Source organism: Lampetra fluviatilis, unplaced genomic scaffold, assembly GCF_964198595.1.
Source record: "Lampetra fluviatilis unplaced genomic scaffold, kcLamFluv1.1 SCAFFOLD_1157, whole genome shotgun sequence".
Lineage (NCBI taxonomy): Eukaryota > Metazoa > Chordata > Hyperoartia > Petromyzontiformes > Petromyzontidae > Lampetra > Lampetra fluviatilis.
The window spans coordinates 15,289-28,654 of record NW_027620950.1 but is presented as its reverse complement, the minus strand read 5'-3'; the positions used below and the strand labels follow the sequence as shown (position 1 = coordinate 28,654).

At 55.9% G+C, this 13,366-nt stretch overlaps 1 protein-coding gene across 1 annotated transcript; it reads right to left on the bottom strand.

Moving 5' to 3' along the window:
- Positions 1–3,827: 3,827 nt before the first annotated feature.
- Positions 3,828–11,354, bottom strand: LOC144954582 (intestinal mucin-like protein). Its single transcript, XM_078885038.1, has 7 exons — positions 11,345–11,354; positions 10,260–10,301; positions 9,316–9,596; positions 7,500–7,677; positions 4,742–4,989; positions 3,932–4,115; positions 3,828–3,856 (listed from the first exon to the last, which is right to left on the bottom strand). The coding sequence occupies exons 1-7, from the start codon at positions 11,352–11,354 to the stop codon at positions 3,828–3,830; spliced, it is 972 nt and encodes a 323-aa protein (XP_078741164.1).
- Positions 11,355–13,366: the final 2,012 nt, after the last annotated feature.

The following is a 13,366-nucleotide window of genomic DNA, read 5'->3' as shown; positions in this document are numbered from 1 at the left end:
CAGTGGTGGTGGTTGTGGCAGTGGTAATGGGGGTAGGCAGTGGTGGTGATGGTGGTGGCGGTAGTGGTGGTAGCGGTTTAAGTGGTGGTAGTAGTAGTAGTGGTGGTGGTAGTGGTGGTGATGGTAGTGGTGGTGGTGGTGGTAATGGGGGTAGGCAGTGGTGGTGATGGTGGTGGTGGTAGTGGTTTAAGTGGTGGTAGTAGTAGTACTGGTGGTAGTGGTGGTGATGGTAGTGGTGGGGGTAGGCAGTGGTGGTGATGGTGGCGGTAGTGGTGGTAGTGGTTTAAGTGGTGGTAGTATTATAGTGGTGTTAGTGGTGGTGGTGGTGTCAGTGGTGGTGGCAGTGGTAGTAGGCAGTGTAGGTGATGGTGGCGGTGGTGGCGGTAGTGGTGGTGGTGGTGATGATGGTAGCAGTGGTGATGATGGTAGTGGTAGTGATGGTAGGCAGTGGTGGTGGTGGTGGCGGTAGTGGTTTAAGTGGTAGTAGTGGTTTAAGTGGTGGTAGTAGTAGTAGTGGTGGTGATGGTAGTCGTGGTGGTGGTGGCAGTGGCAGTGGGGATAGGCAGTGGTGGCGGTGGTGGCGCTGGTGGTGGTAGTAGTCACGGCGGTGATGATGGCAGCAGTGGTGATGATGGTAGTGGTGGGGGTAGGCAGTGGTGGTGATGGTGGCGGTAGTGGTGGTAGTGGTTTAAGTGGTGGTAGTAGTAGTAGTGGTGGTGTCAGTGGTGGTGGCAGTGGTGGTGGCAGTGGTAGTAGTCACTGGTGGTGATGGTGGCGGTAGTGGTGGTGGTGATGATGGTAGCAGTGGTGGTGATGGTAGTGGTGGTGGTGTCAGTGGTGGTGGTAGTAGTGGCGGCGGTGATGATGATGGCAGCAGTGGTGATGATGGTAGTGGTAGTGATGGCAATGATGGCCGAGATGACGGTAGCGACGACGACAACGATGCGAGCAACGATGGCATCTCACGGCATCTCCCGGCGGCGCGGGGCCTCCAGTCGACGCAGGCGCCGGCCCGGCCGCACTCGGCGGCGGCGGCTTGCGCGCTGGAGCAGTCGACGGCTGAGCGGTTCACGACGCAATGGTCGAAAGCGCAGCCCGCACGGAACGGGGCCAGCTCCACCACGGACGCACATGCAGAGAACGTCCTGTGTGGGGGGGGGAGGGGATGGGTTGGGGTGGTGCGAGGGTGGGGGGGGAGGGTGCGAGGGGGTGGGTTTGGGGGTGAGGGGGTGGAAGGGGGGGTGATGAGTTAAGGTGGAGGAGGCGGTGCACTCACCTGCCCTCAACTCCCCATTCACCTGCCCTGTCACCTGCCCTGTCACCTGACCTGTCACCTGACCTGTCACCTGCCCTATCACCTGACTCCTCACCTGCCCCATCACCTGCCCCTACACCTGCCCCGTCACCTGACCCCTCACCTGCCCTGTCACCTGCCCCCTCACCTGCCCCATCACCTGCCCCATCACCTGACCCCTCACCTGCCCCCTCACCTGACTACTCACCTGACCCCTCACCTGCCCCATCACCTGCCCCCTCACCTGCCCCTTCACCTGCCCCCTCACCTGCCCCCTCACCTGCCCCCTCACCTGCCCCCTCACCTGCCCCTTCACCTGCCCCGTCACCTGCCCCCTCACATGACTCCTCACCTGCCACCTCACCTGCCCCCTCACCTGCCCCCTCACCTGCCCCCTCATCTGCCCGCTCACCTGCCCCCTCACCTGCCCCCTCACCTGCCCCCTCACCTGCCCCCTCACCTGCCCTGTCACCTGCCCCCACACCTGCCCCATCACCTGCCCCATCACCTGCCCCATCACCTGCCCCCACACCTGCCCCCTCACCTGCCCTGTCACCTGCCCTCTCACCTGACCCATCACCTGCCCCCTCACCTGCCCCATCACCTGCCCCCTCACCTGCCTCCTCACCTGCCCCGTCACCTGCCCCGTCACCTGCCCCCTTACATGACTCCTCACCTGCCCCCTCACCTGCCCTGTTACCTGCCCTATCACCTGACCCCTCACCTGCCCCGATCACCTGCCCCTTCACCTGCCCCGATCACCTGCCCCGATCACCTGCCTCCTCACCTGCCTCCTCACCTGCCCCCTCACCTGCCCCCTCACCTGCCCCCATCACCTGCCCTGTTACCTGACCACATCATCTGCCCCCTCACCTGCCCCCTCACCTGCCCCATCATCTGCCCTATCACCTGCCCCCTCACCTGCCCCATCACCTGACTAGTCACCTGACTCCTCACGTGACCCCTCACCTGCCCTATCACCTGCCCCCTCACCTGCCCTGTCACCTGCCTCCCCCCCCCAGTCGCTCCATCATCAGACTCGTGATGTCATCCTCGAGGCTGAGGACGACCCAGCGATCCACAAATCTCTCTCCGTCTCTCTCCTCTCTCTCCTCTCTCTCTCCTTATCTCTCTTATCTCTCTCTTCTCTCTGTCTCTCTTTTTTTTGTCTCTCTTCTTATCTTTCTCTGTCTCTGTCCTCTATCTCTGTCTCTGTCTCTCTCTGTCTCTCTCCTCTCTCCTCATCTCTCTCTCTCTCCTTATCTCTCTCTCTCTGTCCTATATCTCTGTCTCGGTCTCTCTCCATCTCTCTCCTCATCTCTCTCCGTCTCCTTCTCTCCGCCTGCCTCTCCCGCGGCTCACTGGAGGATCAGCCCGTCGCAGATCTTGGCGTCGGCGCACGTCCTCTCCGGCACCACCGGCACTGGCACCACCACCGGCGCCTTGCAGCCGGTGCCCGGGGGCAGCGGCACCGCCTTGGCGCAGAGCGGCTTGGAGGCGTCTGCGATGAGCCAGTCCTGCGCCGCGCGGGTGCAGCAGTCGGCGGAGCGAGCCGCCCCGTCGCGACCCGCACAGTCGTCGCCTCGGCGGTTGTTGCACGTGCCTGGGAGGTGGGGGGGGGAGGGTGTGGAGGAGGAGGAGGAAGAGGGAGGGGAGTGGAGGAGGTGGGGAAGAGGAGGAGGTGGGGAGGAGGAGGACGAGGGAGGGGAAGAGCAGAGGAGTGGAGGAGGCGGAAGAGGGGAGGAGGGGAGGGAGAGGAGGAGGAGGTGGGGAGGAGGAGGTGGGGAGGAGAAGGTGGGGAGGAGGAGGTGGGGAGGAGGAGGTGGTGGGGAGGAGGAGGTGGGGAGGAGGAGGAGGGGTAGAGGAGGAGGTGGGGGGGAGGAGGAGGTGGGGAGGAGGAGGAGGGGTAGAGGAGGAGGTGGGGAGGAGGAGGTGGGGGGGAGGTGGGGAGGAGGAGGTGGGGAGGAGGAGGAGGTGGGGAGGAGGAGGTGGGGAGGAGGAGGTGGGGAGGAGGAGGTGGGGAGGAGGAGGTGGGGAGGAGGAGGTGGGGGGGGAGGTGGAGGGGAGGTGGGGAGGAGGAGGTGGGGAAGAGCAGAGGAGTGGAGGAGGAGGAGGAAGAGGGGAGGAGGGGATTGGAGGGGGGGGGGAGGTGGGGAGTTGGAGGGGATTGGAGGGTGTATGGTGTAAATGCTTCACCCCGAGCTCTCATACTCTGATGGTGCATTGTCCTTGAAGTTGTGCGCCTTTTGGCGTCATCTGGTCCAACACCATGTGAGACTAGGCTCTAAGGAAAGCTGTCTCGGGTGTGGACCAATCAACTTCAAGGACAGTGCATATCCATTATCAGAGTTGTGTGTTTTTGTTTGCATTACGACTGCAGGTATTGTGGTCTATGCAAACATGACTCCTCGTAAAAAAAAGGTGTCAGTTTTGTTGCCAGATAAAAGGGTAAAAAAAACAATTATATTTTTTACTGGCAAATGAGGTTCCAATGGTGATTGAAGGGGTGGTTGAGGAGGAGGATTCGGCGGATTCAAATGCAGCGGCAGGTGCCCCTCCCCCCTTACCCACCCCTACCCCCCCCCACTCCCCCATCTTCCCCCCTCTCCCTGTGCCCCGCCCCTAGTCCCCACGTACCGCACTGGCCCTCCGTGTTGTCTCCGAACAGCTCCCTGGGCACGTCGATGAGGAAGCCCAGGCCGTTGAACTGGATCTTGACGCGGATGTCGGGGATCACCACGAAGTCGTCCGTCTTCACCGACGACACCTGGAAGCCCTTGTCGGTGAACGGAGCCTTCCTGGTCTGGCCCTTCAGCTGGATCTGAGGGGGGGGAGGAGGGAGGGGAGGGGGGCGAAGATTTTCGTCTTTCGAGGTTTGCGAGCCACGAGGGAGCGGAAGTCAAAGATCGGGAGGATCGGGAGTGTCAGGGTGGTATGGAGCCTTCCTGCCTGATGCACATTGAACTGGGGGGAGGGTAGGGGGGGGGAAGATGTTGACTACCTCGCCAGGTACGCAGGAGGTCGCGTCTTCGATCCCGACCCTGACGATGCCTGCGGGGTGGCGGACAGGTAGCAGGTGGCGTGTCCAGGGGGGCAAGTGGGTGGGGCTGGGGGCGGGGCCAGAGGAAAGTGGGCGGGGCAAGGGGCGGGGCCAGGGGGAAAGTGGGTGGGGCTGGGGGCAGAGACAGGGGAAAGTGGGTGGGGCAAGGGGCGGAGCCACGGGAAAGTGGACGGAGCCAAGGGGAAAGTGGGTGGGGCAAGGGGCGGAGTCAGGGGAACGTGGGTGGGGGCAAGGGGCGGAGCCAGGGGGAAAGTGGGCGGAGCCAGGGGGAATGTGTGGGGCTGGGGGCGGAGCCAGGTGGCAAGTGGGCGGAGCCAGGGGAAAGTGGGCGGAGCCAGGGGGAAAGTGGGTGGGGCTGGGGGCAGAGCCATGGGAAAATGGCTGACCTTTCGCAGAGCGAAGTTGACCTCTGAGGCGAGGCCGACGCGCAGCTCATTGCCCTTGTAGACGATGATGAGCGTGCGGGGGCACGAGACGTTCTGGCGGTCGTTGCAGTCGAAGTAGTCGGCGCTGATGGAGAGGTCGTAGGTCTTCCGCTTCTCCTGCAGCAGCACGTAGCTGCACGGGTTGAGCAGCGTGTAGGCGGCGCCGTCGAACGTGCGCATGTGGGGGTCACCGAAGCCCGTGCAGAGGCCTGTGTGTGGGGGGGGGGGTGGGGTGGGTTCGGTGGGTTTGTGAGTGGGTTGGGTGGGTGGGTTGGTTGGTGGGTGGGTTGGATTGGGTGGGTTTGTGAGTGGGTTGGGTGGGTGGGTTGGGTGGGTTTGTGGGTGGGTTTGTGGGTAGGTTTGGTGGGAGGGGTGGATTGGGTGGGTTTGTGGGTGGGTTGAGTGGGTGGGTTGGTTGGTGGGTGGGTTGGATTGGGTGGGTTTGTGAGTGGGTTGCGTGGGTTGGTTGGGTGGTGGGTTGGTTGGTTGGGTTGGGTGGGTTGGGTGAGTTGTGTGGGTGGGTTGGGTGGTGAGGTTGGCGGGGAGTCGGGAGGGTGAGTTTGGTGGGTTGAGCAGGTAGATGGGTGAGCGAGTGGGTTTGTTAGTGGGGTGAGCGAGTGAGTGGATGGGTGGGCGGGCGAACAACGCGCGCGGTTAATTTAGCGCGTACCGTAATGAAGGCGCGACAAAAATCATGCCCTGCGAATGGGTCCGGTTGAGATGTTAACCACCTTGCCTCGTATACAGGCGGTCGTGGGTTCGACCCAGCGTCTCGCTTGCTGCTACTACGTCTCCTTCTTCGTGCCGTTGTGCTTCGGGTGGCGTTGCATCGTTACGCGCACTACTTGACCGTAAAGCCGACGACGGACTTCGAAGCTGCGTCATTGGACCTAAGTTATGGACATCTCAGGTGAAGAGAGGGGCAAGAGATGTCAACCGATCACCACCTGGTGGCAGGTTGGATCCGACGCTTGGGGCACCGAACGGATGGACGTCGAATGAAGGACGCCGGGCATATTTCTGGGAACGTCTGGCAGAAGAGCCGGGGGGGGGGCGCAGGAAGATTTCAACTTTGACAACTCCGGAGAAAACAACTCTCCTGCGCTCCAGGGGAGAGCGCGGACGTTGTAGTCCGAGCGGACGGCGTTCGGGACCTCGGCACTGTGGACGCGGCCGCTGAAAGCCGAGGCCCGCAGGGAGCTGACTCCTGTCATGGTGGACGCGGGCGGCGAGGGAAGCTTTCAAACTCTTAGTGTTTTTCGGTAAAGTCACGTAGGTGAAAAAAAGGGAATTAAAATTAATAAAAACTAAAAAATTAAAAATCACGACGTTTGGGAGGCAACAGAAGTCTCTGTCATCAGATGGGACCGTCACAGCTGCATTTACTGTATCTTTTCGATGTATTACTACTAACCCTACTCCCTCCCTTTGATGCTGCTAATCCTACATAATTATCAAATAAAAAATTAGCCCGTTTATATTTGTTCTAGATTTCAAGCTTTCGTGACTGCAAGGATTCATTCTCTTAAGTGTTTTTAGGTAAAGTCACGTAGGTGAAAAAAAACGGAAATTAAAATTAATAAAAATAAAATAATAAAAATCACGACGTGATTTTTTATTATTTGGTGGCGAGGCGGGAGACACCCTGCGGGGAACGGAGGGGACCTCACAGGGGACGCTGAAAAGCAGCGTCTGCTGCAGATGCCGCCCTCTTGGCAAAAGCCTCGGTACCTCTCAATCGAGTCAGGGGAGGCCTTTTTTATTCATGATCACTGTTTCATTGGTTTCATGGCTTTATTTAGGTGATTTCGAAAAGTGTATTGGTTTAGCCATGTTTGTGTTGTTGTAGTACAGAGTTAGACTGATGGCCTTAATCTAAGTTGTCTTGTGGTTGTTGTTTGACTTTTATGGCTTTATTTTGGTGATTTTCGAAACGTTTTTTGGTTTAGCCATGTTTGTTTGTTGTAGTACAGAGTTAGACTGATGGCCTTAATCTAAGTTATCTTGTGGTTGTTGTTGGTTGTTTGACTTGCATCCCACTGGGATTTTTGCACACAGCGTTGGTGTGTACAGTGATTTTTTTCTGCAATGTTTTGCTGTCTTTTCTTGGATGTTCTGTTTGCACTCACATATTCACTCTAAGATGTTTTCTGTTCATGTTTTTGCTTTTTGTTTGTTGCGGTTGCACCCGATTCAAGAGCCGAATGGCTCACAGGGCTACACCTAATAAATGAACTTGAACTTTCCTATCTCTCCTCTCCCGAGAGGATACAGAAGCGAAGCGTCACCGACCTAACGTCACTCGGGGGCAGAGGTCGCAACTGGGTACCCGATACCCGTACCCTACCCGATACCCGGCCGGGTACGGGTAGGGTACCCGTTTGCGACCCTGGTGCGGCCGGGTACGGGTAGGCTGTGAGTCACTGGTGAGTAACCGTTTGTCACTCATTTCCCGACAAATGGTCTCTTCTCACAATTCAAGTTCCTAGAATCAACCCACCCGCACCTGCAACATGGCTTCATCCCAGAGGTCCCAATCGGGTACCCGATACCCGTACCCTACCCATAACTCTCCTCTCCCTCTCTCCGTCCCCTCTCCCGAGAGGAGACAGAAGCAAAGCGTCACCGACCTAACGTCACTCGGGTGGAGTCCTCCACCACCACCACCACCAACCCCCTCGCCTCCGACTCCCGCGACGTCCACCCCAACAAAACTCACAGTCGCACTCCCAGCGGTAGCAGCAGCCGTCGGCGTCGTCCACCCGCACGGCCTTGCGGCCCGAGTCGCACACGGGGGCGGGCAGCGGGGAGCACGGCCGCTTCACCATCGTCACTTGCGGGCCGGGCCCAGTGCACGTGGCCACCATGCAGTCGGTTGTGTTCCACCGCTCACCCAGCTGGGAAGGGTGGCCGGGGGAGAGGGGGGAGGGGGCGTGACGTCAACACGCCGTGACGTCACCTCGCGGACGAGCAGGGTGATGCGCCTACCTGCCCCGCTGCTCACTCGGTGGCGTGCCAGCCAGGCAGCCTGCCAGCCAGCAAAACTTTAAAACAACATCTTCTTGGTTCTTTCGGTAAAGTCGTCACGTAGAAGGGAAATAATAAAATAATCAAAATAAAACATAATAAAATACAATTCTCACGACGTTTCGGACACAACGCAAGCAGCTGTCCTCAGGTGAAGAACAGGTCTGTCGGAAAGACAGCGTCTGAATGAGTGACTTTACCGAAAGAACCAAGAAGATGAATCCCTGCAGTCACGAAAGCTTTAAATCGAACTTTAAAACAACACTTCTCTACGAGTGAGTCAACACTTCTCTACAAGTGAGTCAACACTTCTCTATGTGAGTCAACACTTCTCTATGTGAGTCAACACTTCTCTATGTGAGTCAACACTTCTCTATGTGAGTCAATACTTCTCTATGTGTGAGTCAACACTTCTCTATGTGAGTCAATACTTCTCTATGTGAGTCAATACTTCTCTATGTGTGAGTCAACACTTCTCTATGTGAGTCAATACTTCTCTATGTGAGTCAATACTTCTCTATGTGAGTCAACACTTCTCTATGTGTGAGTCAACACTTCTCTATGTGAGTCTACACTTCTCTATGTGAGTCAACACTTCTCTATGTGAGTCTACACTTCTCTATGTGAGTCTACACTTCTCTATGTGAGTCTACACTTCTCTATGTGAGTCTACACTTCTCTATGTGAGTCAACACTTCTCTATGTGAGTCTACACTTCTCTATGTGAGTCTACACTTCTCTATGTGAGTCTACACTTCTCTATGTGAGTCTACACTTCTCTATGTGAGTCTACACTTCTCTATGTGAGTCAACACTTCTCTATGTGAGTCAACACTTCTCTATGTGTGAGTCAATACTTCTCTATGTGAGTCAACACTTCTCTATGTGAGTCTACACTTCTCTATGTGAGTCAACACTTCTCTATGTGAGTCTACACTTCTCTATGTGAGTCTACACTTCTCTATGTGAGTCAACACTTCTCTATGTGTGAGTCTACACTTCTCTATGTGAGTCAACACTTCTCTATGTGAGTCTACACTTCTCTATGTGCGAGTCAACACTTCTCTATGTGAGTCTACACTTCTCTATGTGAGTCAACACTTCTCTATGTGCGAGTCAATACTTCTCTATGTGAGTCTACACTTCTCTATGTGAGTCAACACTTCTCTATGTGTGAGTCAATACTTCTCTATGTGTGAGTCAATACTTCTCTATGTGTGAGTCAACACTTCTCTATGTGAGTCTACACTTCTCTATGCGAGTCAACACTTCTCTATGTGAGTCTACACTTCTCTATGTGAGTCTACACTTCTCTATGTGAGTCAAACACTTCTCTATGAGCGAGTCTCTCTTGCCTTGCGAGGGGGCTTCAACGTTGCACAGCATGGCAGAGGGACCGTTGCTTTGGTGGTGGGTTTGGTGGTGGGTTTGGTGGTGGGTTTGGTGGTGGGTTTGGTGGTGGGTTTGGTGGTGGGTTTGGTGGTGGGTTTGGTGGTGGTCGACCGAGCCTTGGTGGTGGGCGGAGCCTTGGTGGTTGTGGGAGGAGCTTTGACGGTTGTGGGCGGAGCCTTGGTGGTGGTGGGCGAAGCCTTGACGGTTGTGGGCGGAGCCTTGGTGGTTGTGGGCGGAGCCTTGGTGGTTGTGGGCGGAGCTTTGACGGTTGTGGGCGGAGCTTTGACGGTGGTGGCCGGGCACGGCACCACCATCGCCTCCACGCCAGAGCAGTCCGGCTTGCAGATGGCCACGCGACACGTCCCGTCCCGCTGCGTGGTGTTGTACAGCACCTCGCCTGGGGGTCACAGAGAAACAAGAGGGTTCGGAACCAGCCGGCAGCCCTGGTTAATACTGCGATGTGCGTATCGAGCGTAGAGATACCGCTGCTACTGCTACTACTACACTTGCTGTCCCACTGCGTGGTGTTGTACACCACCTCGCCTGGGGGGTACAGAGTAGCAAGAGGGTTTACGAAGGTTCGGAACCAGCCGGCAGCCCTGGTTAATACTGCGATGTGCGAATCCAGCGTAGAGATACCGCTGCTACTGCTACTACTACACTTGCCGTCCCACTGAGTGGTGTTGTACAGCACCTCGCCTGGGGGGTACAGAGAAACAAGAGTGTTTACGAAGGTTCGTCTAACTCTGTACTACAACAACACAAACATGGCCAATCCGAAAAAACTTTTCGAAAATCACCAAAATAAAGCCATCAAAGTCAAACAACAACAATCTCAAGACAACTTAGATTAAGGCCATCAGTCTAACTCTGTACTACAACAACACAAACATGGCCAAAACAATACACTTTTCGAAAATCACCAAAATAAAGCCATAAAAGCAATGAAACAGTGCAGGTCACAGGAACTGTGACCGAATCTTCACAATAAACGACGTCAACAACATGAACCACCAAAAACCCTGCAGCCATAGCTGGCTGCATGAGTCACTCCACTCACCCGAAGCCGTCACCAGCTGCCCCACTTGGCAGAAGCAGCGAGCTGTGGATGACAAGAAAACAAAGATAAAGACAAAGATGGCCCTGAACGGACTGTCGGGGCAAGAGCTGTTAGCAAGTCTCACCTGTGACGGATACCGGACAGAGGTCGCAAACGGGTTTTGATTCCTTACCCGAACCTGGCCGCACCAGGGTCGCAGACGGGTACCCGTACCCGGTCGTACCCGTACCCTACCCGTACCCGTAGCCTACCCGTACCCGGCCGGGTACGGGTAGGGTACGGGTATCGGGTACCTGATTGCGACCTCTGGGATGAAGCCATGTTGCAGGCGTGGGTGGGTTGATTCTAGGAACTTGAATTGTGAGAAGAGACAAGATGTTGAGAAATGAGTGACAAACGGTGACTCACCAGTGACTCACGGCCTACCCGTACCCGTACCCGGCCGCACCAGGGTCGCAAACGGGTACCCGTACCCGGCCGGGTACGGGTAGCCGGGTATCGGGTAGGGTACGGGTATCGGATACCCGGTTGCGACCTCTGCTACCGGCACTATGGCACACGAGGGGGTGGGTGGCCAGCACCACGCCCGGCCGCCTTTGTCTCCCCAGTGGCGATGTTCGCTACACCACAACGCTACACCAGGTACTCGTTTGAGGCTGAATCACGCTAACCACTACACTACCGCTCCCCACGCTGTGAACAACACACACACAGTAGACTACACTACACACTACACTACTACACTATACACTACACTACTATACACTACTATACTATACACTACACTATACACTACACTACACACTACACTACTATACTATACACTACACTATACACTACACTACTATACTATAGACTACACTACACACTACACTACTACACTACACACTACACTACTATACTGTATAGTGTAGTATATAGTGTAGTGTATTGTAGTTGTAGTGTATAGTAGTGTAGTGTATAGTGTATAGTGTAGTGTATAGTAGTGTAGAGTGTAGTGTATAGTAGTGTATAGTGGTGTGTAGTAGTGTAGTGTATAGTGTAGTGTATAGTAGTGGTGTGTCGTGTAGTTTACAGCAGTGTACAGTGGAGCATGTACGACGCTCCATTTAAACCGGCCCACGCTTGCCCACCAATCCACCCACCAAACCACCCACCAACCCACCAACCCACTCAACCAACCCAACAACCCACCCATCAACCAACCCACCCACCAACCCACCCACCAACCCACCCACTCACCCACCCACCAAGCCACCCACCAAGCCACTCACCAAGCCACCCACCCACTCAACCAATCCACCCACTCAACCTAACCCACCCACCCACCAACCCACCCACCAACCCACCAACCCACCCACCAACCTAACCCACCCACCCACCCACCAACCTAACCCACCCACCAACCCACCCACCCACCCACCAACCCACCAACCAACCCACCCACCAACCCACTCACGTACCCACCAACCCACCCACCCACCAACCCACCCACGTACCCACCAACCCACCCACCCACCAACCCACCAACCAACCCACCCACCAACCAACCCACCAACCCACCCACCAACCAACCCACCAAACTACCCACCTACCCACCCACCAACCAACCCACCAAACTACCCACCCACCAACCCACCAACCCACCAACCCACCAACCCACCGACCCACCCACCAACCCACCCACGCCCACCACCACCACACTTACTGGTGAGTCGCGATGCGGTGGTGGTGGCGGTGGTGGTGGTGGCGGTGGTGGCGGTGGTGGAGGTGGTGGAGGTGGTGGAGGTGGTGGAGGTGGTGGCGATGACCTCTGGTCCCGGGCGGGTCCCTGCTGCAGTAGCGGCCGTGACAGGGACGATGAGATGTGGGGTGGTGATGGGGGGCAACACAGAAGTTGTTGTTGTTGTTGTGGCAACTGCAGCAGGAGTTGTTGTTGTTTCAACTGCAGCAGGAGTTGTTGTTGTGGCAACTGCAGCAGGAGTTGTTGTTGTGGCAACTGCAGCAGGAGTTGTTGTTGTGGCAACTGCAGCAGGAGTTGTTGTTGTGGCAACTGCAGCAGTTGTTGTGGCAACTGCAGCAGTTGTTGTGGCAACTGCAGCAGGAGTTGTTGTTGTGGCAACTGCAGCAGGAGTTGTTGTTGTGGCAACTGCAGCAGAAGTTGTTGTTGTGGCAACTGCAGCAGGAGTTGTTGTTGTGGCAACTGCAGCAGGAGTTGTTGTTGTGGCAACTGCAGCAGGAGTTGTTGTTGTGGCAACTGCAGCAGGAGTTGTTGTTTCAACTGCAGCAGGAGTTGTTGTTGTGGCAACTGCAGCAGGAGTTGTTGTTGTGGCAACTACAGCAGGAGTTGTTGTTGTGGCAACTGCAGCAAGAGTTGTTGTTGTGGCAACTGCAGCAGGAGTTGTTGTTGTTTCAACTGCAGCAGGAGTTGTTGTTGTGGCAACTGCAGCAGGAGTTGTTGTTGTGGCAACTGCAGCAGGAGTTGTTGTTGTGGCAACTGCAGCAGGAGTTGTTGTTGTTGTTTCAACTGCAGCAGGAGTTGTTGTTGTGGCAACTGCAGCAGGAGTTGTTGTTGTGGCAACTGCAGCAGGAGTTATTGTTGTGGCAACTGCAGCAGGAGTTGTTGTTGTTTCAACTGCAGAAGGAGTTGTTGTTGTGGCAACTGCAGCAGGAGTTGTTGTTGTGGCAACTGCAGCAGGAGTTGTTGTTGTGGCAACTGCAGCAGGAGTTGTTGTTGTGGCAACTGCAGCAGGAGTTGTTGTTGTTTCAACTGCAGCAGGAGTTGTTGTTGTGGCAACTGCAGCAGGAGTTGTTGTTGTGGCAACTGCAGCAGGAGTTGTTGTTGTGGCAACTGCAGCAGGAGTTGTTGTTGTGGCAACTGCAGCAGGAGTTGTTGTTGTGGCAATTGCAGCAGGAGTTGTTGTTGTGGCAACTGCAGCAGGAGTTGTTGTTGTGGCAACTGCAGCAGGAGTTGTTGTTGTGGCAACTGCAGCAGGAGTTGTTGTTGTGGCAACTGCAGCAGGAGTTGTTGTTGTGGCAACTGCAGCAGGAGTTGTTGTTGTGGCAACTGCAGCAGGAGTTGTTGTTGTGGCAACTGCAGCAGGAGT

Bases quoted from the DNA above. Each gene is read 5' to 3' on its own strand.
- LOC144954582 (XM_078885038.1), bottom strand. The intron at 9,597-10,259 runs GTGAGTGGAGTG...TGTGACCCCCAG, and splicing joins GCAGCTGGTGACGGCTTCGG to GCGAGGTGCTGTACAACACC. The intron at 3,857-3,931 runs GTACGTGGGGAC...GGGGTGGGTAAG, and splicing joins CAACACGGAGGGCCAGTGCG to GGGGGAGGGGCACCTGCCGC.